The 23,559-nt window shown below is 45.6% G+C and overlaps 1 protein-coding gene across 1 annotated transcript in view; it reads right to left on the reverse strand.

Annotated features, from left to right (window-relative positions):
* The window catches only part of PHACTR2 (phosphatase and actin regulator 2), a 125,583-nt gene that overhangs the window by 80,545 nt on the left and 21,479 nt on the right, over window positions 1-23,559 (reverse strand). Inside the window, exon 2 of the mRNA XM_045294582.1 lies at window positions 4,246-4,413. Coding sequence (XP_045150517.1) covers window positions 4,246-4,413 — 168 coding nt within the window. The remainder of the gene's footprint in view (window positions 1-4,245; window positions 4,414-23,559) is intronic.

Here is a 23,559-nt window from a genome sequence, read left to right on the forward strand (position 1 = left end):
GGGGTGGGGGTAGCATTAAAGAACAAGGGGAAAGTTGTGTGTTTCCTTGGTGCTATACTGCACCCTGACTGGCTCATCTCTTCCTCGTGACCCTTCTGTAAGGGATGTCCAACTGTCCACAGATAGGCTTAGGGTCTCCACTCCGCACTCCCCTCATTCACATTGATATGATTTTTTGTTCTGGGTCTGTGATGCCTGATACCTGACCCCATGGACACCTCGTGATCACATGGGCTCGTGTGCTTCTTCCATGTGGGCTTTGATGAGAAGCCACTCTTTTGATTGGCTCTTTTGTTCAATTGGGTTAGTTGGGCAGAAACCCTTGCATAACTGAATGTGGACCCTGGAGGCAATACGGTTTGTCTTACAGAAGGGACAGAGATTAATACCGGAACCAAGCGGGGCTTGGCCCAGGAATGCAAAACGGTTGCAATATTCAAGAATCTAAAAATGCAATCAACCACACTATGGCTTTTAGGAAAACCACACGACCATCTCAATTGAGGCAGAAAAAGAATTTGAGCAATTCAGTAACTATCCATAACAAATGTTTTCAGAAAGTCAGGAATAAAAGAAAGTTCTTCAACCCGGTAAAAGGCATCTATCAAAAGGAAATCAACCGGTACCATAGTTAATGATTGGGAGGAAGGCCGGGCTTTCCGCTCTCACTACACCTATCCATGATCGCATTCAAAGTCCTGGGTACAGCTGGGAGGTAGGACAGTTGAAATGGAAGCCATCCGGATTGGAAAGGAGGAAATGAAAGCTGTCGATTCATGATGGCATGGCTGTCTATAGAGAAAAGCCTAAGGCATCGTCACCAGACTGATAGGTGAGTTCAGTGAGGGGGGCATACTATTTCTAGACATTAGTAATACCTAAGTGGAATCTGTTTTTTTCCTCCCCAAAGTCAATAACAAGAGTTTCAAGAAGAAAGTGAAGAAGACGAAGCCCTTACTGATGAAGCACTTCCTCCCAGATGACAGCTTTGATGAACTCCACCTCGGCCTGAAGAAGATCAAACTCATCGCCATGAATCGGCATGCAACATCATGCCAGCTGGACACCAGCTTGACGTTGTCGGGGACTTCATTTCACTTGGATCGACAGCGAACGCACGCCGTGGAAGCAGCAGTCAAAAGAGCAAATGATGCACTGCATTGGGCGAGTCTGTGGCAAAAGGTTTCTTACAAGTCAAGAGAATGCTTTGAGGGCAGAGGTGTGGCAAACCAAGCCATGGTGTTGTCAATCTCTTCAGATGCACGTGAAAGCTCGACATTGAATAAGGAAGACTGAGGAAGAATCAAGACTTTTGAATTATGGCGCTGTGGAAGAATCCCGAATAGACTGAGGGAATGAGCAAATCGGTATTGCACATGCGATCCAAATCCTCCTTAGAAAAAAACGTGTGATGAGGAAGGACCAGTCCCCGGTAAAGCAGAAACGCACTCCACAGTCACTGCCATCGTCAATGCCAATGCACAGTGACCCTCCCGGACAGGGTAGAACTGCCCCCTGTGGTTTCGAGAGGCTGTCAGGCTTTACGGGAAAGCACCATCCTTCTCCCTGGAAGCAGCTGGTGGAGTCTACCTGCCATCCTTTAGCTTGCAGCCCGATGCATAATCCCCAGGCCCCCCGGCTCCTGATAAAGCGGAAGCTCAGTAAAAAAGGACAAGAGCCTCAGCGAGGTGGAACGCCACTCGACGATTGGCTACAACAAGAGGCTTGGCAATGGTCGTGAGGATGGCATAGGACTGGGCACAATGTTGTTCTATGTTGACAGGAGTCAGAATGAACTTGAGGATACCCGACAACAGTCTTGAAAATAGACAGAACGTGGATGGGAAGCGCAGTCATACTTAGCAGCAGCATGAGACCAGGGGCCTCGTTGGCTTGTGTGAAAGGATGATTCTATAGTTCTCCATAGAATCTTACTGAACAATGTAGAGTTGTGGAAAGCACCCTTCATGCAATTTGGAGGAAATGTGCATGTCCCCCCCAATGAGAACCTTTGATGTTGAAAACAGATCAAAGGAATTTTTTTTTTGGGGGGGGAGATCTTTAGGAAAGATAGAAGAACCTTATGTAACAAGATGACTAAGATAGGTATATGGAACCCTGATGGCTAATGGAAAGGTTGGCAGTTTGAATCCACAGGAGAGAGACCTGGTGATCCTGTCTCAACCAGACAGCAGTCTAGAACACCGTAGGGGCAATTCTACGCTCTCATATGGGTTCATTGTGAACTGACACTCACCCAGTGATATTTACCAAGAGGCAGGGAACAGTTGGGAAAGCTGGAGAGATGTTTCAGGTCCCCATACGAGATTAGAGCCATGAATGTGGGCTCCAGGAAGAAACTGACTGACAACTTTATCAGGAGAGTACAGAGACAGAATTCCTGTCATGGAGATAGAGCCTCCTTCTCCATTTTAACTGAAAATTCAGAACACATTGGACGAGAGTAACAATACATAAGTGTTTTGTTGTATTGGGGAAAACAATGGAAGCTGTCAAGGATGCCGTCTTGCCTGGATCCGCTATCAGTGCCCCGGGAAACTCCAGTCTAGAGCTCAAAGGACAAATTGCATTGGGTGACTCTGCTGCACAAGACCTCCTCACGGTGCTGAAAAGCAAAGCTGTGACTTTGAGGACGCGGGTGTGCATGATTCAAGGCTTGTTCTTTTTTTCTTTCTTCAATCATTTTATTAGGGGCTCGTAAACTCTTATCACAATCCATACATCCATTCATTGTATGTCAAGACCATTTGTACATATGTTGCCATCATCATTCTCAAAACATTTGCTTTCTACTTGAGCTCTTGGTATCAGCTTCTCATCTTTCCCCCTCCCTCCTCGCTGCCCTCTCCCTCATGAACCCTTGATAATTTATAAATCATTATTATTTTGTCATGTCTTACACTGCCCGACGTCTCTCTTCACCCACTTTTCTGTTGTCTGTCCCCCAGAGAGGAGGTTATACATAGATCCTTGTAATCTGTTCCGCCTTTCTACCCCACCCTCCTTCCTTCCACCTCCCAGTATCGCCATTCTCACCACTGGTCCTGAGGAGTTTATCTGTCCTGAATTCCCTGCGTTTCCAGTTCCTATCTGTACCAGTGTATATCCTCTGGTCTGGCCTGGTTTGTAAGGTAGAATTGGGATCATGATAGTGGGGGGTAGGAAGCATTTAAGAACTAGAGGAAAGTTATATGTTTCATTGTTGCTATGCTGCACCCTCACTGGTTCATCTCCTCCTGGAGACCCTTCAAGGTTTGTTATTTTCAATCGCCTCATATGCATGTGAAAGTTGGACACTAAATAAGGAAGAATCGATACATTTGAATTGAGGAAGTGTTAAAGACTATTGCAAGTACTCTGGGCTGCCAAAAGAACCAGCAAATCGGCCTTAAGTCCATAGGAAAGGTACTAAACAATGCTATTCCTAAGTTTTAACAAATCGACAAATTAAATTAACACTAGAAAAATGTTCATACCAACAGGATATGGCTCCCATAGGACAAAGAAAGACCACTTATCTATTCTAGCATAGAAACTTAAAATTAAACAATTGAAACAACACTTTCCTTATGTGTACCCATTTAAATCTCACCCACAGTACAAAGACATAAAAGCTAAACTAAATTAACAGCAAGAGAGTGTTGCTTGAACTATGTGAATACATACGTACCAATATCTATTTCATCAATGTATCATACATAGATTCTGTATCCACACCACAGACAGTAACATTCGCACTTCTAATTTCCAATTATTGCAATTCCTCCTAAGTTCATCAACCCAAACCAAACTCACTGTCACTGAATTAACTCCAATTCATAATGACCCTACAGGACAGAAGGGAACGAACTGCTACAGGGGGGTTCTGAGGCTATAAATCGTTAGGGGAGCAGTAGCCTCATCTTTCTCTTGAGGAGAGGCTGGTGGGTTCGAACAGCCAACCTTACATTTAGCAGTCCAATGCTTAACCCAATGGGTCAGCGGAGCTCCTTATTTAATAAATATAATCCATAAAACAAGTATTTATTAAAAACAAGACCATATTAGAAAATATTTCTGATACATTGAAAAGTCAGGAGTGAGGCTAAAAAGAAGGCAAATCGTCTTGAAATAATTTCATAACTCATATGGATTCCCCACTCCCCCAGGAAAAAAATTCTGCAAGACACAATTCCCACCTTTTGAAAAACGTAAGCATTTATTTTGTGAATCTGATAGTCTTACCTGCTGAGGTTTCTCTAAATTTATCACTGGTCTTCTTTTTTCTCCATTTCCAAGGCTTAAAGATTTTACCAATGGTGGACAGTTTTCCTCTTCTCTTGAAGGGAGGTGTTTGGGAACCTGCCGTTGGGCCATCTGAGTTTGCTATAGAAGCTTTATCCAGACCATCAACTGCACAGAGAAACAAACAATGTCAGAGAAGGGTTGTCATGAAAGTTTGAAACAACATTTCCTGTTCCTTTCTGATTATAATCCATAGATGAAGTCCATTTTGTCCCATCCTCCACTAGCCAGAGTCCCCTGACATCAAACCGTAGTCAAAGGGTCAGAAATGAGGGCCCCCTTAGGTGTTCATGTTCAGGGAAAGAAATGCAGTGCAAGGCCGAGGGTCTGAGAGTGACCGCGAAGTCCAGCTGCAACAATGACATCAGTATTTGGTGTAGGAACGGAATATTCTGGAAATTTCTGGAACAGGATGTTCCTCTGGACACTCGTTTGGCACGCTTAGTAATAAATGTTACAGTGACAGTTTCGTTAAAACCAGGGTTTCTCCTCCACAAAATAAAATGTAGTGCCAAGAAGCTATGTTCCAATTTCTTAAAATAATGCTAGAACCATTGTTTTGTTCCAATTCCCCAAAGTTTTCAGACACAAATAAACTAATAGAGGACACTAAGATATAAGCAGAAAATGGGAGTCTTGTGTATCCAGGAAGATGGTATTACTTACCCTCAACAAGTTACCCCTAAGAATAAAGGTTCAGAACCATAGGTTATCCTGTAGTGTGCTTAAAAGAGCAGGGAAGTTGCAAAAACTGAAATTATTCCAAATATCAAAACCAATGGTGAAATACTAGAAATAGACCAGTGTCATTCACAAGAAAATGGACTTATTTTAAAATGGACTTTTCCAAGTCGATGATGTTATCGAGTCAATGCAGCACTGTTTAGCCATATACAAATGGACAATGGATACGTGACAACATGGAGATACTAAAACAGTGTGAAAACAAAAATAAAAATCATGCCCGTGGCTTCATTTAGATCAAGCTCTAAAATAAGCAAATCCAATCAATTGGGGGGGGGGAAATCAAAACAATCCCTGCTTCTTGGGGTGAAGTGAAGACTGGAATTAGTTCAGAATGAGCATGAGAGACCTTCCTGGGGTGATAAAAATGATCTCAATAGGGGTTGTGTTATATAAAATTCATCAAGTGGTACTTAGAATTTTGTGCATTTAACTTCATGGCAAATTTACCTTAAAAATAGACTGCAACAAATAGCAAAGCCTAATTAAAATACAAGCTGAAATGTTTAGGGGTGAGGTATAATGATGTCCATCAGAAAACACTAAGTGGGTAGAGAGGTGGTATGGGCGGATAGATAAATGTGCAATAAAGCCAAATGTAGCAAAATGTTCAATGTTCACCCTAGGTCGTGGAAAGCTATGAGTTAGCTGTACAGTTTTCTCATGATTTCTGCATATGTGTATTTTTTCACGATAAAAGATAAAACAAGAAACAAATATTGCATGGCCGGGGCTTCTGCTGTGGGGAAGATGGAGTAGACTTATTTTTTCCTACTCTTCCTGTTAAACATAACTAAAAGAAACCCTGGACCTCATACATGAAACAAATCTATTACGATTCCGAAATGTACTGTCACATGGTCTTGAGTCATGACCTTGGCCATAGGGTCTTAGGCCCATAGGCCCAACCTTGTTAGATAGCGCATGTGTTTCACTTGTGGTTCTGTTCCCCTTTTGTGTACAGGTACAGCTACCTGTACCTGTGAGGCGTGGATCTGCTACCACCCATGAATGTTTGAGTTTCCTTTGCTCCATGCTTTATTTGACTAGCATCCTGACTAGGAGCCCTTGGGCATCCTTATGATCTAGTACCCTATCCAGATGATAAGTCTGTTTTTGTGTCTTTTCATAAATCTTCTCCTTCCATTATATTTGAGATTGCGGTCTCCTCAGTACCCTAAAACAGCGTTACAGCTCTTCCTCACAGCTTCTGTGGCTGGAAGTCTAGTCTCTGGATGCTGCATTTGCTGACTTAGACGGGCAGCAGCTCTTGCATGCTGTCTGACTGGAGCAGAGCAGTTGTTGTTTAAAATGCTTTCTGCCTTGCTAGGCTGCCTCTTTCCTGGTCATTTGATTAGAGTTAATGAGCTTCTGTTGAGACTTTCTGACCCCCTCCAGTACAGTGATCTCCATGAAGGACATACCCGGACAAGCACCTAAGAGACTGCCCCTCAGGGGACTGGCTGCAGAGGGGTGGAGAAAGGTAGTGGACTTTCTAAGGCTCTCTTCCTGGGGACAAGATTATCTGTATCCTTGGTTAATGATCAGAAGGCATTCAATGGAGGCTCAATCTGCATGGAAACGCTGCAAAAGGATTTGGGGGTTCACTGTCATCCATAGCCTTCTGCAGATGGGGTGATCAGAATTTCCCTCATACCATGTAACGTCACAGAAGGCTGACGGGGAAGCCGGGGCCCTCCTGTCTCCCAGCAGGGCTGGAACTGAGGTGCCCACAATGGTCCCCAGGGGGAACATGTGGGGAGCCTGGGCTTCCACTCCAACCTCTCCTCCCCACTGGGACGGTGTCACAGGAAGTCTCTCCAGTGCTAAGGAGACCACTCTCACCACAGCGTCAGAGACGATCACATGGAGAGCCAGAACCCTCACCCCTGCCCAATAGCAACAAAGGTGTCCCCTCCCCAGCCTGGACCTCCGGCATCACGGGAGTTCAAGTGGAGAATGTGGATTTCCGCTTCTACCTGACACTGACCTTTTCGTTAGAGAGGTATCTATCTGATAAATTCAGTTAAAATAGAAGATTTTAATAAGATCCAGAGACTCAAAAGACAAAAGGTCCACATATCAACGGAGCATCACTTACAGCAAGAAAGGTGGCTGTTCTCAAATGGAATCAAGAGATTATCAAGAGCTGCCCACATCTGAATTGTTACAAACTCTCCTTGCATCCAAAGCTGGTAAAGTCAACACTTCTCAATACCAGAGTCTAGTCTAAATTCAGGTAGAGATGCACTGTCCATGCATCACTAGAGTAAACTCAAAATGCAAGTCTGTGCTGACCAGTCCTTCTGTGTGTGGGTCTGCACTCCACGTTACCTCACACCAGCCACAACACGGCGGGTGGAGGGCGATGCGGGCCAGACTGATGTTGACGTTATGACGGAGCCAAGAAACAAACCTGCTGCATGCACAACACTTCTCATCCTGTCCCCCGGCCCGCCTTGAGAAAGGGGCAAACCCAGTGAGGAATCGAATGTATGCTGTTTGCCTACTCTCTGGAGGCTTCTCGCGGAAGGGCTTACGTTTGAACAATCCGAATGTGGTGAAATAGGAAAGAGAAGATTACTGCAAACATCGGACGAAAGCTTCCCAGCCCAAGACCATCTCTGTGGCCCCTGACAAACACATAGTGATTTCTCATTTTTCTGCAGTGGAACTGGATCTCGATCTCACAACCCACAGGTCCAGTTTCCCCAACCCGCCATAAAAGTGGTGCTTTCCACCTGAACCAAGGGACCATGGTCACTTCCATTTTTCTCCTGAAAATAAAAATAAACATGCAGCAATTTCCTAGGTGATGGAAGGTTCAGGGATGGAGATACTTGCTGAGTGAAAAATGAAATTCGTGGCTACTTAAGACATGAACTCTCTCTTTACTTATTAGGCCTTTGCAGTTCCGGTCTTTCTCTCTGCTCTTTCCTGGGAAGGACGTGGGCCAGTTCCAGCGACCACAGCAGCAGTTGAATGCCCATCTTGTCCCTGGCAGAGTGACTCTCCCGGTGACTTCTGCACTTGCTGAGCTGTCCAGTGGACTTGTGTAGAAACCATTATTAAAAGCTTACGGAATGGTGCTCCCCACGCTATTGGATGGCTGAGTTTTGGAGGCAGTTTGCCATCTCTTTCTTCTGAGGGGCTCTCGGGTGGAGTGGACCCTCCTCCTACAATCTTTCCATCAGCAGCTCAGCACGTTAACCACTTGTCGTGCCGTGGTTGTGCGTTGGGCTATAATCCCAAGGTCAGCAGATGGAAACTGCTAGCGTCTAGGTGGGACAGAGATGGGGCTTGCTAATCCTGTTAGCAGTGACCGTCTCAGAAGCTCCCCCGGAGAGTGCCACCCTCTCCTGATGGGTTGCTATGCGTTGGCATCAGCTTGATGGCAGTGAGTGAGAGGGACGCCAGCAGTTAACCACACTTGGGATGAAGAGCCATTATGCTGACAGTTGGTCAAACTGCCACTGTCCTTCTCTGAGATCCAGAGTGTGAGCTAAGAGTGTCACCACCCACCCTTGTGTAGTGTGGACAGAACACAAAGTCTCTGCTTTCTTCCAGACACGTAGGCAGGGCACTAGCAACGCCATTAGCATTTCAAAATGCACCAGCGTGTCACGAAAATGAGTTATTGTTTTTTCTTTCTAAAAGTTCTTTGCAAAAAATTCCTAGTGAAAAACCCTTCATGTGCAGAGAAGAATGAACTGCACACGAATCCCAGGTGATATAGTCTAAATTTCTTGACGGTTTTAAATGTTCATTTTGATAGAATCTCTTGTTAACCAAGACTGCCTTGCCAATCACCCGGACGTTCCCTTTCACTCTGGAGAGCAACATTTTGTAGTGTGACAGATTCAGAAATACAGACCCATCACTGGGCGTGAACATGCCAAAATTCTAAGTGGCGTAGCTCAGCCTACTTTCTTAAGGAAAAAAGCCCGTAACTACCACACTTCCTCCCATCATCACTGGATAAGAATCCCGAGTCTCCTCAGGACCAATAATGAGAGTAGTGATACCAGGAGGGTAAGGGTAAGGTGGGGGGAGAGAGGAGGAACCGATCACAATGATCTACATAAAACCCCCTCCCAGGAGATGGACAACAGAAAAGTGGGGAAAGGGAGACATCGGTCAGTGTAAGGCATGAAAAAAAATTGTTATATAAATTATCAAAAATTCAAGAGGGAGGGAGGGGAAAAATGAGAAGCTGATACCAAGCGCTCAAGCAGAAAGCAAATGTTTTGAAAATGATGATGGCAACAAATGTACAAATGTGCTTGACACAATGGATGGATGGATGGATTGTGATAAGAGTTGTACCAGCTCCCAATAAAATGATTAAAAATAAAAAAGAATTCCAAGAGTGAATGCAGGTTTCATTTTTCTCTTAAACAGAAATGTATCCATCGAACAGTCCCTAGGCTTCATGTGACCACAGAAGCAACACATGAATGAGTCAAGAAATGATCACTGAATTGATACTAAATGTTTTCATTTTGCCTTCAGGCTTGGAGAATCATTCCTTTGTTACGCTGAGGCCTGAGAACAGGGACTTTTTGGAAAGAGTCAGTGCACTTACTATGAGGGTTTGTAGTAATAGATGATGTTTTAGGTATGCACCTTTCTCCACACATAATTATTCCCATCACTTGGAAAGTGAGAGAAATGGTATCTCCCCTCACACATTTGATCATTGAAAAAATGAAGTTTACTGAAAACAACTCCTTCTTTGTGAAAAAGTAGGTGGCAAAGATGGGCTCAACTCTCCTCTACATGTCTGAAGGGGGCTATGAATCTATATTTTCACACCAAATAATAAAAACAGAAGAAAATAGCATATGGTAAATGGTGCTTTGACAAAACCTTGCTGCAAATAAGGTATGCGCATCATTTTATTCATAGGGAACTTATTGTACCAGAGACATATACACCTATTAATGAGTACTGCAGCTAGACGACTGATATCTAAAAATCAAGAATGTAAAGGAAGTAAATAAAAAAAGGCAAAAAAACCTCATCTCCTTAAAAGTATGGTGTCTAATTGGCCATCCACTCACAGAAGGGTCCCAAAGAAGAGAGGAGCCAGTATAGATAGCACTGATGAAACATACAACATTCCTCTAGTCTAATTCTTTAATGCTCCTCCCTCCCGCCCCCGCCATCATGACTCCAGTTCTACCTTACAAATCTGGCTAGACCAGAGCATGTCCACTAGTACAGATAAGAGCTCTCAGCACACAGAATCCAGGACAGATAAACCCCTCAGGACCAACAATGAGAGAAGCAATACCTTCCATGAGGGTAGGGGGCAGGACAGGGCAAATGGGCAAACCGATCTCAGTGATCAACATACAACACCCACAAACAGAAATGTGGATGAAGGGCGACAGCAGACAGTGTAAAATATGAAAATAAAATAATTTATAAATTATCAAGGGTTCGCGAGGGTGAGAGGGGAGGAGAAGAAGGGGTAAAAAGAGGAGCTGATACCCAGGGCTCAAGCAGAAAGAAAATGTCTTGGAAATGATGATGGCAACATATATACAAATATGTTTGATACAATGGATGTATGGATTGTTGTAAGATCAGTAAGAGTCCAAATAAAATGATTTATTAACATGTTTAAAAATGTGGCTTCTAGTCTGTGTTTAATATTATGTTTACATATTATTATCACTGTAGATTTTTATCTGTGACAGTTTTTATGTTTGCATTAAAATTCTGCCGCTGGTCCCTTTAAAGGTTACAGACAGCAAAGAAGCAGTAGAGGGAAGATTTGACTTACGTTCCCACCTCTTTGAACTCTTTCTCTCCCAATTGAGACGACTCAGGATACGTGCTATTGTGCTCAAGGAGAGCACAGAGCCCATACAGGACGAGGGAGACAAGGTCAGGATAAACCAATGCTGTGAGCCACTGATGATGAAATTGGACAATGGTGTCTAAAGTCACATGGCGGTCCCTGTTTTGAGTGATGTTAAAAAAAAAAAAAAGCCTATTAAACCGCAACGCCAAGCTCATTGTCCCCAAGTCAATGCTGTCTCATACGGATCCTATGGGACCAAGTAGGGCTGTCCCACAGGGTCTCCACGACTGTAAACCTGCACAGAAGCACACCGCCAGTCTTTCTCCTGTGGGCTCGTGGGTTCAAAACGCCGGCTTCTTTGTTAGCACCTGAGCACGTCACGCCTCCCCACCAGGCCTCCCTCTACCTCCTCTGGAGATCTTCCCTGGCTTCTCTGTCAGGGAGGACACTGGGTGGACTCCAGGATCCTCCTTTAGGGGGTAAAGTAAATGGCTGGGAGAGTGAGCAAGAAAGGAAGAGGGGACTCAAAATGTGTGCTGTTACAAGGGAGGGTGGGTTCACACGCCTGAAAACCCCTGTCCCCCGTGCCCTGGGCTTGAAGGAGGAAATAAACGGATGACAAAGGCGGGTGATGAGAGCCAGATTCCCCGATGTTGGAAAAGGAAGTGACAGATAAGCAAGGATGAACCATGTGGCACTGGATTAGAGTTGGTGACATTAGCATGAACTCATACTTGGCCCAACAGAGTTACAGATGGTTGATAACAAAAGCAATTATGTGCAGATACGTGGCTCAGTATGCACAAATGTATTTCCCCGCCCTGTGTACTCTGAGGGTCCAGAGGCAACGACGCTCCAGCCCTTATCATTTCTAATAGGATTCTCCAGTGAAAGGAACCAGACATGGATGCTTCTAGGAGGTGAGCCTGGACGATGGTGAGATGCCAGAAGGCAAGGAAACGTTCCAAAGACAGACGAAGGGTCAGAGGCTGAAAGCACATAGGAACTGAGAGAGACAGCTCTCCAAGGTCACTGCAGGGCGATTTGAACCACAACATAAATAATGGAGTGCTACAACCTATGTCGAAGCATAAAATACGCATGCATTCCTACTGATATAAATAAATGCATACATGCATAAATGTGGAAGAGACGGCGCTGTGTGGGAGAATTTACCATCATTTACAGAGGTAAAAGCGTTACTCCCCCCTTCTTCAGTGTGGGCAGCATACAGTGACTTCCTTCTGAAGGGAACACGATTCACGTCATAAGCACTAAGTCAGGGCGCTCCCATGTAATTTGCTGATCATTCTTAGCACAGCGTGTGAAGAGAACAGTACTTCAAAACCCTCAACTCCCCACAGGAAAACATCAGGTAAAAACCAGATTGAAGGGTATTTGCAAAAGACCAGGGAAGGTTATTAAAAACCAGGAAAATCTGAAAATCCACAGACCAAAGGAAGTTAAGAAAATACAATGCCCACGTGTAATGCGGTACTCTGAAAGGAATCCTAGAACAGGAAAATGAGATTTGGGGAAAACTAGTTAAAATAATAAACTGTGGCGTCTAGTCCATAGTCAAGTCTTTGCTTTGGTTGTAACAAGTGCATCCCAGTGATATGTTAATGACAGGAGACACTGAAGGGGGGGGTCTAGGAGAACTCCTTAGCTTTGCAACTTTTCTAGAAATCTACGACGATTCTAAAATGCAGTTTGTTTTTTAAGGTGACATTAGAGAACCTGGGTACAGATGCCAAGGGGAGTTTAGGAGATTCTTAGGCACTGGCACGTGAACTTGAGAGAGAACTCGAAAGGTACTGTCTTAGGAACCAGTTGGGGTTAAGTGGCTGCCGACTTGCGGCAACCTGATGGGATGGGATAGAGCTGCCCCACAGTTTCTCTTTGAGAACTGACTGCCACATCTTTCTCAACCAGAGGAACCAGTGGGGCGCAACTGCGGATCTTTCTCTGAAAGCCGAATGGTACCAGTGCACGCCTGGGGCTCCCTGTGCTAGCAGTCAAAATGCCTGTTCAAAAATTGTGACTAGGCTTCACAACTGCCCCCTGTTCTCCCTCCAAATTCCTCTTATCAATATTTTCCGATCTAGTATCTTCAGCCCAAGGTAGTCACCATCTCCCAAAAGGGTGGGCAATGGGTTCAGCAGCAGCATGGGGTAGGGAGCACTTATCCATGTAGAAAAAAAAGGGAGACCAGATTTACCTTCCAACACAACACACACATAGATCAGTATCAGGTACTACAGAGTCACAAATCTGGGAATACAAAGGTTTCCCGTACTATCTTTTCAGAGGATCAACGCTGCACTATTTTCGGTAGTAAGACCGAAAGGGAACTTGAATGTCTGCCACGTGTCTCCTGACTGTCGCGGATGCGTCCTCTGCTCCTCCATTCCCGACCCCCTGGACTCGGAGAAAGAGAAGACGACGGAGTAACTCAGAAGCAGAAACCCGTCACACGTGCTTGTGTGGACGGTCTAGAGAGAGTGCCATCCAAACGGGCGGGAGGATCCATTCATTGACTTACGCTGGGTTTCATTCTCTCCGGAAAGTTGGCAGGTTGGAGTTTTTTTATTAATAGCAGACTTAGTCATAGATCATCTATTCTTGCACTCTGGTAGTAGTACAGTGGGTTACGCATCGGGCTGTGACCCGAGGGAGTCCACGAGACACTTTACACTTTGCAGGAGCAAAGCAAGGCACTCTGCTGACGGAAAGCTTTACAGCCTGGGAAACCCGTGGTCCCGTTCCCTGTGCCCTACCCGGTCCTGTTGAGGTGGAGTGAACTTACTGACATTGGGGGTGAGGTGAACTATTTATCACGGGAGCCCGGATGGAGCAATGGTCAAGAGTTCCGGGACAAATAAGAAGGCTGGGGGTTCGCACCCATTGGCGGCTCTTTGGGAGAAAGACCTAGCAATCTGTTTCTGAAAGGTTACAGCCAAGAAACTGTGTGTGGCAGTTCGGCTGTGTCACACGGTTGCTGCAGGTTGGGATCCACAAGACAGCACTTAACAACCAAAACAAGGACATTTATTATCTATAGAGGGCCAGGTACAGTACTAAGAAGTGTACCTGTATCACTTCATGGAATTCCTGTACTTCGAGACACGTATGCTTGTTAGCCCCATCTTGGGATACTAACACCAAAGCAAAACAATCACACCCCAGCGAAAGGAAGCATGCAGCTCCGTAGCTAGCAGAGTCTGTATCTGGGTGTTTCTAGTCACGGAATTAGACAACTCTTTATCCACATGAGGCGAGAAGGTTTGCTGATCTCTTTCTAAGAAATCAGTTCCCGGATACCCAGAGCCTGAATCTGTTCGGACCTGCACTAGTGTGCTAGGAGTCAGTGGCAGCCCCTCGGGGACTGGCTGGTTGGCTGGTTCCTGGGCTAGAGCACTTACAGGGATCCAGACGGCCTCCTTCTCCTTCTTCTATCACAGTCAACACCAGGCCTCGACCCTCCACTACCCCAGACAACTGCTGTTGTGACCTTGACGTCCATCATCATGGATCTGGTTTACCTGCTCTTGAACTTCAGGGGAAGGAGACAGCACTCTGGTGTGTCTACATCTTCTTCCACTGAACAGTAGGTCTGTGAGAGTCAGCTAAGGATGGATTTTTCGGACCTGAGCATTCCTAAGCAAAACTAGAGAGTTACAAAAATAAAAACAAAATCAAAAAGATGTATTTGCTTAGCAAGGCCTCAGAGGACAGAGTGCTTGAAAATGATTAGCTCTATGCACAGCTCTGCTTTAAGAAAGGGTACGGTGACCACTTTCGTTATCTGGAAAATGTAAATAATAGCACCTTTTACAGACTAGTTTCTGGAACATTAAAGTTCCCCTTCTGCCATCTTTTGGGAGGGCTCTGGAGCTGTACAAAGTGAGAAGCCCACAGACGTATGATTAAATGTGGAGAAACAATGTATTACTCATCGGAAAGGACAGCGTTCTGCCTAGTGAAACCTGTGAAAGTCTGAACTCAGTGGGCCTGCCTTGTTTTTCCCAAGTATCACAAGTCTTCTGCTTCGGACACGGCAGAGTGTTATCCTTTTTCTACTGTCCACAAAAGCGAAAGCAAAAGAGCCAAGCTCACTGCCATCGGGTGGATGCCGACTCCTAGCAGCCCTACAGGACAAGACGGAACTGCCTCTGAGAGTTTCGGAGGCTGCAACTCTTTGGGGGAGTCAAAAGCCCTGCCAGTTTCCCGAGGGGCAGCTGCTGGTTTTGAACTGCTTACCTTGCAGTTAGTAGCCCAATGTATAACCATTAAGCCACCAGAGCTCCTAGGACGCCTCTAGCTGAGGGAATGATTTGCGTTGTCTTCCTCTGATTCGTTTCGGCCTTATGCAGTTTCTGGCCAAATGTGTTACCTTTCTGGGCTTCGATCACCCCAATGTGATGGTGAACAAGAAGCCACAATGAGAACGGGGCCCTACCTCTAGCTGCAGCACTGGACGAGCTCTGTGACCTTCAGCAAGCATCCCAATTTTTCTTTCTTTTTTTTTTTTTTGCATCCCAATTTTTCATAGCTGAAATTAGGAGATGGGACTAAATGACCTCCAGGCTCCTTTCCAACTCAAAAAAAGTCTCCAATTCTTTATATTGCTTTCTGCTGAACACACTGATCTCATAGAAGTCCCCCTGGGCTCTGTTGGAAGCGCTCTGTGAGGGCCAAACCCCCTGCCATGAACCCTAACGCACGGCGGCCCTATAGGAGAAGGCGGACCTGCCCCAGAAGGTTTCTGCAGCTGTAAATCTTCCCAGAAACTACAGCTTTCTCTTGTGGAACAGGTTCAAACTGCTGACCTTTTGATTTGAAGCATGGGTGTGTGTGTTGGGGGTGAGGGGGGTGGTCAAAGAAATGCTGAAAAAAACTCAGTTAGGAATATTGTCCCATTAATTTTCACCACAACCCTGTCCAGGAGATTCCATTAGCATTCCCATTTTACGGATGACAAGGTTGCACCCAGGGAAAGCAAGCAACGTGTCCAAGGCCACATAGTAGGTAAGTGGGGTTTACACAAAGTGGGGGAGGCCTGAGTTAGAGTAAGGCTCTATTTCAAGAACTGGGATGAGTAAGGACACACCTTATTGTCTTAATAATTCTCAGGCTTGTGTTTGTTATTCTTTTTAAATTTTTATATACAAATGGAAGGTTTGTAACACCCTGTGTGAACAAGTCTCCGGGTGTCTTTTTTCCACCAGCACGAGCTCACTTTGTGTCTCCAGGTCGCATTTTAGTAACTCTCACGATATTTCGGACTCTTTCATAATGTTACTGCACACTTAATGGGCTACGGTGTAGTGTAAACGTAACTTTGATACGCACTAGGACACAAACATTTGGTGTGGTTCTGGACCTGGAACTGGACCTGCACTATCCCCAAGGTGAGTGTGTAGTAACCGATTCTGCGCTCCGTCCTTCCTTAGTTGAATCCAAAGGGTTAGGGCAGGTTCCCTTTGCTGTCTTCGGTGCCTAGGGCCATCACAGTTCATTTTATGTTGGCTGTTTGCAGAACTTACTCTTTACTTAAATGACGGGGGGGTCATAAACTTCACGGCAGGAATTATGGTTCACGGTGACCCAGAAGGGAACACTGCCCAGCCCTGAGCCATCCGCACAATCTCCGCTATGCATGTTGGAAATTATGGTTACAGCCAAGGGATCAATCCATCTCCCTGAGGGTCTCCCTTGTTTGTGGCTAGCCCCCGATCAAGCATGGTGTCTTTTTCCAGGAGCGAGTCCCTTCTGATAACACGTCCAAAGCACATGAGACAAAGTCCCACCATCCCTGCTGTTTGATTGAGCAGAACCCTCATGTACAATGCTATTAATTGTAGAGGGTTGATATTATCAGTGTTTTAGCTCGTGTGTCTAATAGAGGCAGCCATTAGTTTTAAACCCTGAAAGGGAAAAAAAAAAGCCCTAAAGATTTTCATCTGCCTGCAAGCCATGTCAGAGAGTTCCTGAGCCTGGGTGTGGGGCCGACAGGCCTGCAGCGTGCATGTGCTTGTGCAGCTGTGTGGTACCCTGATGCTTGGACATGAACAGCATCCTCGAGACTTGCTGCAGGATCTTTACAGGATTAAATCAAGTTGCTGTTACTCAGGGTTTAAAAACATTCTGATGGAGTAAGAAAAGGGTTACTTGGCAAATCGAAAGTACAGCATAAAATAAACAAAAGTGTTTTCAGTTCCTGCCATTCTTGTTGGCGCCCTGGCAGTGCGGTGCAATGGGCAATGGTGAAGCAGGAGGCTGTGAACCCACCCACTTCTCTGTAGGAGAGAAGACCCAGGAATCTGCTCCCTTCAAGAGAACAACCTGGGACCCCCAAGAGGCAGTTCCGTGTTGTCCTCTAGGGTCGCTTTGGGTTGGAACTGACTCCGCAGCTCACAGCAGGGACAAAACCGTTACAGCTATCAGCAAAGGCTCTCTCTGTGAACAGATATGTTAGCTCTGCTGAGGGACCGGACAGGAAAACCTGTGAAAGACAGAATCTGTGTTGGAAACCTGTCAGAGAAGGACACAAACCCATTTTCTCCTTCAACAAGTCAAAGGAGACTGGAAAGATGGCAGCCTGTTACAGGTGGGAAACGTGGGCCACCTGGAAAAATGAGGCAGTTCTCTTGTGCTCCAGCCCTGGCAGGGCCCACGGGTGTCCATGTGCTTGATGCTGCTGTGTGCCCTTCAGTCGAATCTGTCGCAGAGTGACCCGAGGTGACAGAGCACAACTGCTGCTAAGCTTTTCCAGGCTGTCACTGTTAACACAGCGGCTCCTCAGCTTTTTCTCGGGAGGTGGCTGGTGGGTTAACACCACCAACCTTTCTGTACTCGGGGAGGGTTTCACCAGTGCCCCCCCAGGGCAGGGCGCCGTGTGAACTGTGATGAACAGCAAGAGAGGAACCAACTCTTGACCTTCCTCCCGAAACACATCAACTCTGACAACAAATCCCAGAGCCGAGGGTGTGGAGCAGATGTGTGGAGTGTTTGTGAGAAGGAAGGAAAAGTTGACCCATTTCCAGTGGACAGTCTGCCAAGTGGGAGAGGATTCTGTTTCTTCCCTATCAGGGTAATGACCCGCCCGGTGATGCTGAGCATACACATGGGGCTGAACGTTTAGGAGAAGCTGGCAGATCTTAGACATACACTGTAACATCAAATCAAATGAAATATCCCAGAGTAAAAGTTAATGGCCCATTCTGCCTCAAATTTGTTCTTATACAAAATTATTAAAACTTCCCCACAGAGCATGGGTTGACCAGAAATATTATCTAAATGACACATTATGCTTGGACAAATATCTTTAAGTCAAAAGCCAGGTGGGTACATAAGCGCCCTAAAAGTCCTCCTACACATATAACTAACCCTGTCGCATGTCCACCGGTCCTCCTGGCCATCAGACCAACTTCCAAAGGCTGGTATCTGTCAAGATGCTAGACTGGTGGTCTCATCTGGCATTCTGGACATGTCCCCAAAGCAGAAACGAAATCTGCAGGCATAAACAATGGAAAGCAGGAAGCTGGGGGATAGATCTCATGGAGAAGCTATGTTATTAATCACTGAGTCCCCCAGCTGCCTAGATTTATATGCTCAGAGTTCAATTAAGAAGTGACTGCATCCAGGCATCTGAACTTGGAGAGAAGTGGTGAATATGGATTGGAAATGATAAATGGATCCAAGGGACAATGAGGAGGAGAAATAAGGAGGGGATTAAGGAACTGCCTGGAAAAGTTACAGAGAACGACATGGCTGAACCTTTACCGGGGTGTGGTGGAATGTCAAGGGGGAAAACAGATTTAGAGGCAAGAACACTGGCTTATGTTTAGACGGCAGGTGTTGGCAAGACCTTCAGGGGAAGATGCATAGCAGTCAGAAAGGCCTTATTGGCACACTAGCATGAGTGGGATTTACTGGGGAAAGTCTTCCAAGCACAGGAATTCCTAAGTAGGGCGCAAATATTTAATGTGCTCATTGCTAACCCAACGGTTGGAGACTAAAGTCCACGTAGAGGCAATGCAGAAGACATCTACTGAGGCAGCCATCTCCCTCTGGAAACCGGACCAGTGAAAACCCTGACAGGGAAGGCTGGGGGGAAATAGAGAGCCAATGACGATGAGTACAAGAATGAAGAAACACTCTAACATGGAATGTGCTGATGATTGACCAACTCTTTTTGATGTGATGGAACCATTGAATTGTATGCTATATGAATGATATGCCAGTAAAACTGTTGGGGAAAAACCCCAACTTACTGGGGCGGGGGGTTGGGGTGGGTGTGCTATGGGCACAGTTCTACTCTGCCACACATGGAGTTGCCATGAGTCAGAAGCAACTGGTATTGATTGGTCCAAGGAAATGTGGTAGTGGAAGGCCAGGTGTGAACCCTTAAAGAACGGCTACTCAGGTGACAACGGATGGCTCTACTCCGTCACACGAGTGATTCTGAATCAACACTGACTCCGTGGCACCTAACGACAGGCACAACAGGCTGGAGGCAAGAAAGAAACTCGGTTGCTGTTATTGTTTTGACGTAAGAAAGCAGGAGAGAAAAATGGTTTATCTGTGTGTTTTTAAGACTGTGGTTCTGAGGGGGTGATACTCAAACAGGTTGACCACCCGAGGGAAAGGAGCCTGCGAAGAGGGAAAAGTTGGAAACCCCGCCAGCTCTGGGATTGTCCCAGGCAGGAGGGTAAACGAGGAGTGTGGGGCTCGGGTTCCACAGGAAAACAGCAGGCCCTGGGGTGGACAGGAACCCAGATTCTTAGGGGGTGTATACGAGGATGTGCCCAGGAGGTGAAGAGCTGACAGCAGCAAAGAGAAGTGGGGGGCTGCATGCAGGAAGGACCCTCTCGATGCTGCCTTTCCCTCCAGGGTCGAAAGAGAACAGAGCCCTCCTTAGGAGGGATTACCAGATGAGCAGCATGGCCCAGGAGAGCCAAGTTTTCACAGAAAAGGCAAATATGGGAGAAAGAAGTTCACAAACTGATGAAGTTGTAGAAAAATTGGATTGAAGTGGAATCGAGTCAGTTACTCACAATTAAATTTATTGAGCAATTATAATCAACAAGATAATTCCCTGGTGCTTTCACAGCAGTGGTTCGTTCTCAACCCTCCTCATGCCGCGACTCTTTCACACAGTTCCTCATGTGGTGGTGACCCCCAACCATAAAATTATTTTCGTTGCTACTTCATCATTGTAATGTTGCTATTGTTATGAATCGGGCGACCCCTGTGAAAGGGGTGTTCGACCCCCAAAGGGGTCGCGACCCACAGGTTGAGAACCGCTGTATTATAGGGAACAATAGCTTGAATCTCTGCTCTCAGGAAGCTCACAAACTCTGAGGAAAGCTGACATCATTAAATAAGTGTCAAATATAAAATTAAATAGGATCATGTGATCAAGAACTCATGGTTCTGAAGGAAGAAGTCCATGCTAGACTAAGGTGACCAGACGTCCTGCTTTTGGCGGGACAGTCCCCGATTTTTTAACAATTTTTCCTGCATCCTGCAGCATTTAAAAAAAGTCCCAATTTTGGGAAAGAATGCACAACAAGCTAGGGTATACGGTTTTTGGCTGCCATGTGGCTATTTCGCCAGGATATGCGTTTTATCAATGGTGTCCTGCTTTACCAATGTTAAAATCTGGTCACCTTAAGCTAGACTGAAAGCACTGGTGAAAGGTGTTGACAAAATACCAACGGAAATGTTTCAACAAATGGACGCAGTGCTGGAAGGGCTCACTCATGCCAAAATGTTTGGAAAATAGCTCACTGGCCAGCAAACTAGAGGAGAAAAATAGGTGCCCATTCCAAAGATATGTGATCCAATCCAAGCCAATTTTGACTCATAGAACTCTAGATGACAGAGTAGAACTGTCCCTGTGAGTTTTTGAGACTAACTCTTTAGAGAGCCCAAAGGCTCATCTTTCTCCCATGGAGCAGCTGGTGATTTTGAACTGCTGACCTTGAGGTTAGCAGTCCAACTCATAATCCAATACGCCACTAGGGCTCCTAGGTAATCCAACAGAATGTGGACTCTATTCCACATCAAGCCAATTTTCCTACAGCCTCATCTGTTTGTGAACTTCTTTCACACAGATAAAATCATGCTGAAGGTAACTCAAAAATTATTCTGAAGGTACTTGCACCAGTACATGGACAGAGAAGTTTCAGAAATTCAAGCTGGACTTGGTATGAGAAATATTATTGATAATGTCAGATGGATTTCAGCTGTGAGCAGAGGATACCAGAAAGATGTTTACCTATGTTTCACTGACTACACAAAAGCATTTGCCTGTGCAGATCTCAACAACTTATAAATAATATTGTGAAGAATGGGAATTCCAGAAACTCTATGCTGAGCAAATCTTCCAAGAAGCTGGACTGTGTGAAGAAGAATGTGGCATCGGGGTTAGAGAAAGACTCATTCACAACCTGCAATGCGTATATGGCACAGCCTTGCTTGCTGGAAGCACAGAGGGCATGAAGCACTTATGGATGCAGAGCAAGTGAGATAGTTAAAGTTTATTGTGCTAACCTGGCCGATAAACACATGTGGGGTTAACTGAAAGGAGGAGCGATAAATGGCTCAGTGAGCCTCACCTTAAGAGTTCTTGGGTCTCTTGCTTTGTGATGGTAGGACCAGTGTGCAGCTGCCTTACCCTGCTTCAGCTGGCAAGGCTCACTTCCTGCAAGACATCCCCGAGGAGAAGCCGCATGGACCTACCCCGATGCAGCCCTGGGTGCTGGAGCAGTCGTGTCGACCCCTGCCAGCACTGAGATGCTTACACATTCACTGACTCAGTTTTCCTCCTGCAGTCAGAGTCATTGTGTGAGTTTTGTGAGATGGAGGAGGACTTTGTAGATTGGTGTCCAACAAATGGGCTAATGTTGGACTTGTGAGATTGGGCAGCACTGGGTTGGGATGTTTTCTTGATGTGCACTTACCCTTTATATAAAACTCTCTCTTACACATATGAGTTTCTGTGGATTTGTTTCTCTAAAGTATCCAGATTAACACACCAAGGACCAAAGCCTTCCATATGGAATACACCACAACGAAATGAAGCAAAGTCCCTTAGAACTATACCGTAAACAACATCACGAGAAAGGGAGAGAATATGGGAGTTGTCAAATTTTTCACTTTGCTTGGACCTGCAATGAATACCTACAGAAACAGCAATGAAGAAATCAATTGTCCCACTGCACTGGGGACATGTGCTGCAAAAGACCTGTCTACAATGTGAAACAGTAAAAGTGGCACTTTAAGAATTAAAGGACGCTTGGTGATGGTGTTTCCAATGATCTCTTCTGCATGTGAAAGATGGACAACCAGTGAAGGAGACCACAGATGCCTTTGACTTACAAGGTCAGCACAGAACATTTAACCGTCCAGGCAACACTTGCAAAACCAAGACACCTGTCTGGGAAGACGTACGCCCGAATGCTCCTTAGAAGCAAGGATAGTGAGACTTTGTCTCATGTACCAGGGACCTGTTATCCGAAGGGCCTGGCCCTGGAACAGGACATCGTGCTTGGGTGAAGGAGAAGGGCATTGCAAATCACGGTTCCCAGTGATTTGCATTGGCACAGCGGTGGCCAGAATGGGCTCACATATAGCAAGGACTGGGAGGATGGTACAGGGGTGGGCAGGATTTTGTTCTGTTGTTACCTGGCGTCGCTGTGAGTTAGAATAGATTGGACAACATCTAACAAGACAATATCATGGCAGTGGAAATTCAGTGTTACAATGCCTGCCTTCCAAGTGCAGCCACCCTCTGGAAAAGGGGAAAGCTTGCATGTGGTGGTGATGCTGAACAGGTTTTGGTCTTATCCACACTAAGATGGAGTAGGGAGACAGGACTGGGAATCTCCTTCCCAAACTTTACCCAGTGAAAACCCTCCAGATCCCAAGGGTCCCATCAGCAACTGATCAGGAGGTTGGTACAGGGCTGGGTGGTGTTTGGCTCCATTGTTCACAGGGTGTCTGAGGTAGAGGCCCCTTCAATAGCAGCTAACACGCCAGAAGCAGAGCGCCGGAGGATGTGCCTGGCAGTGGGGAGGAGCGTTCATTCTTGTGAGTGGCAATGGGAGGAAATGGGCTCCAGGTTCTGAGCTAACATTTAGGAAACCATTGTTTGAGGGCTAAAGAGATTTAGTCTAGAGTCACCATGCTACTTCAAAGAGGCCAATATTTGGTTCAAATTAAACAAGAAGCCATTTAAATGTCACTGGAAAAGCCAAGGATTAACCTTCCTTTGTGTACCTCGGTCTCTTCAAAGAGATGGTGCAAGAGCAACAGAATTCCATTACCTTTGTTTTTTCTTCTTAAAGATAATTCTACAAAAATGATGCCTTTAAGCGTTGTCTTTGTCTGTACTTTCCCAACACAGTCGCTAAAGATATCCCAGTTCCAAGATGTTCTATTTTGGTTTCTCCCTTTAAAACAACAATGTGTGTCAAGCAAGCATTCCCGGGGAAAAAACGGAGTGGTTACATCAGGTCTTGGATACATACCACCCCTCGCAATGTCTCAGAATCCAATTAGACGACCATTGAGCCGACAGGCTAATTCCACCCATCTTTTCTCATTATTTATTTATTTATTTGGTATTAAGACTCAAATTCTGGGCTGGGGAAAGAATGTGCAGTGTGTCCTAGAAGAAGGAAACA

The sequence above is a fragment of the Echinops telfairi genome, unplaced genomic scaffold (assembly GCF_000313985.2).
Source record: "Echinops telfairi isolate 266 unplaced genomic scaffold, ASM31398v2 ScPeMD7_3533;HRSCAF=4204_0, whole genome shotgun sequence".
Taxonomy (NCBI): domain Eukaryota; kingdom Metazoa; phylum Chordata; class Mammalia; order Afrosoricida; family Tenrecidae; genus Echinops; species Echinops telfairi.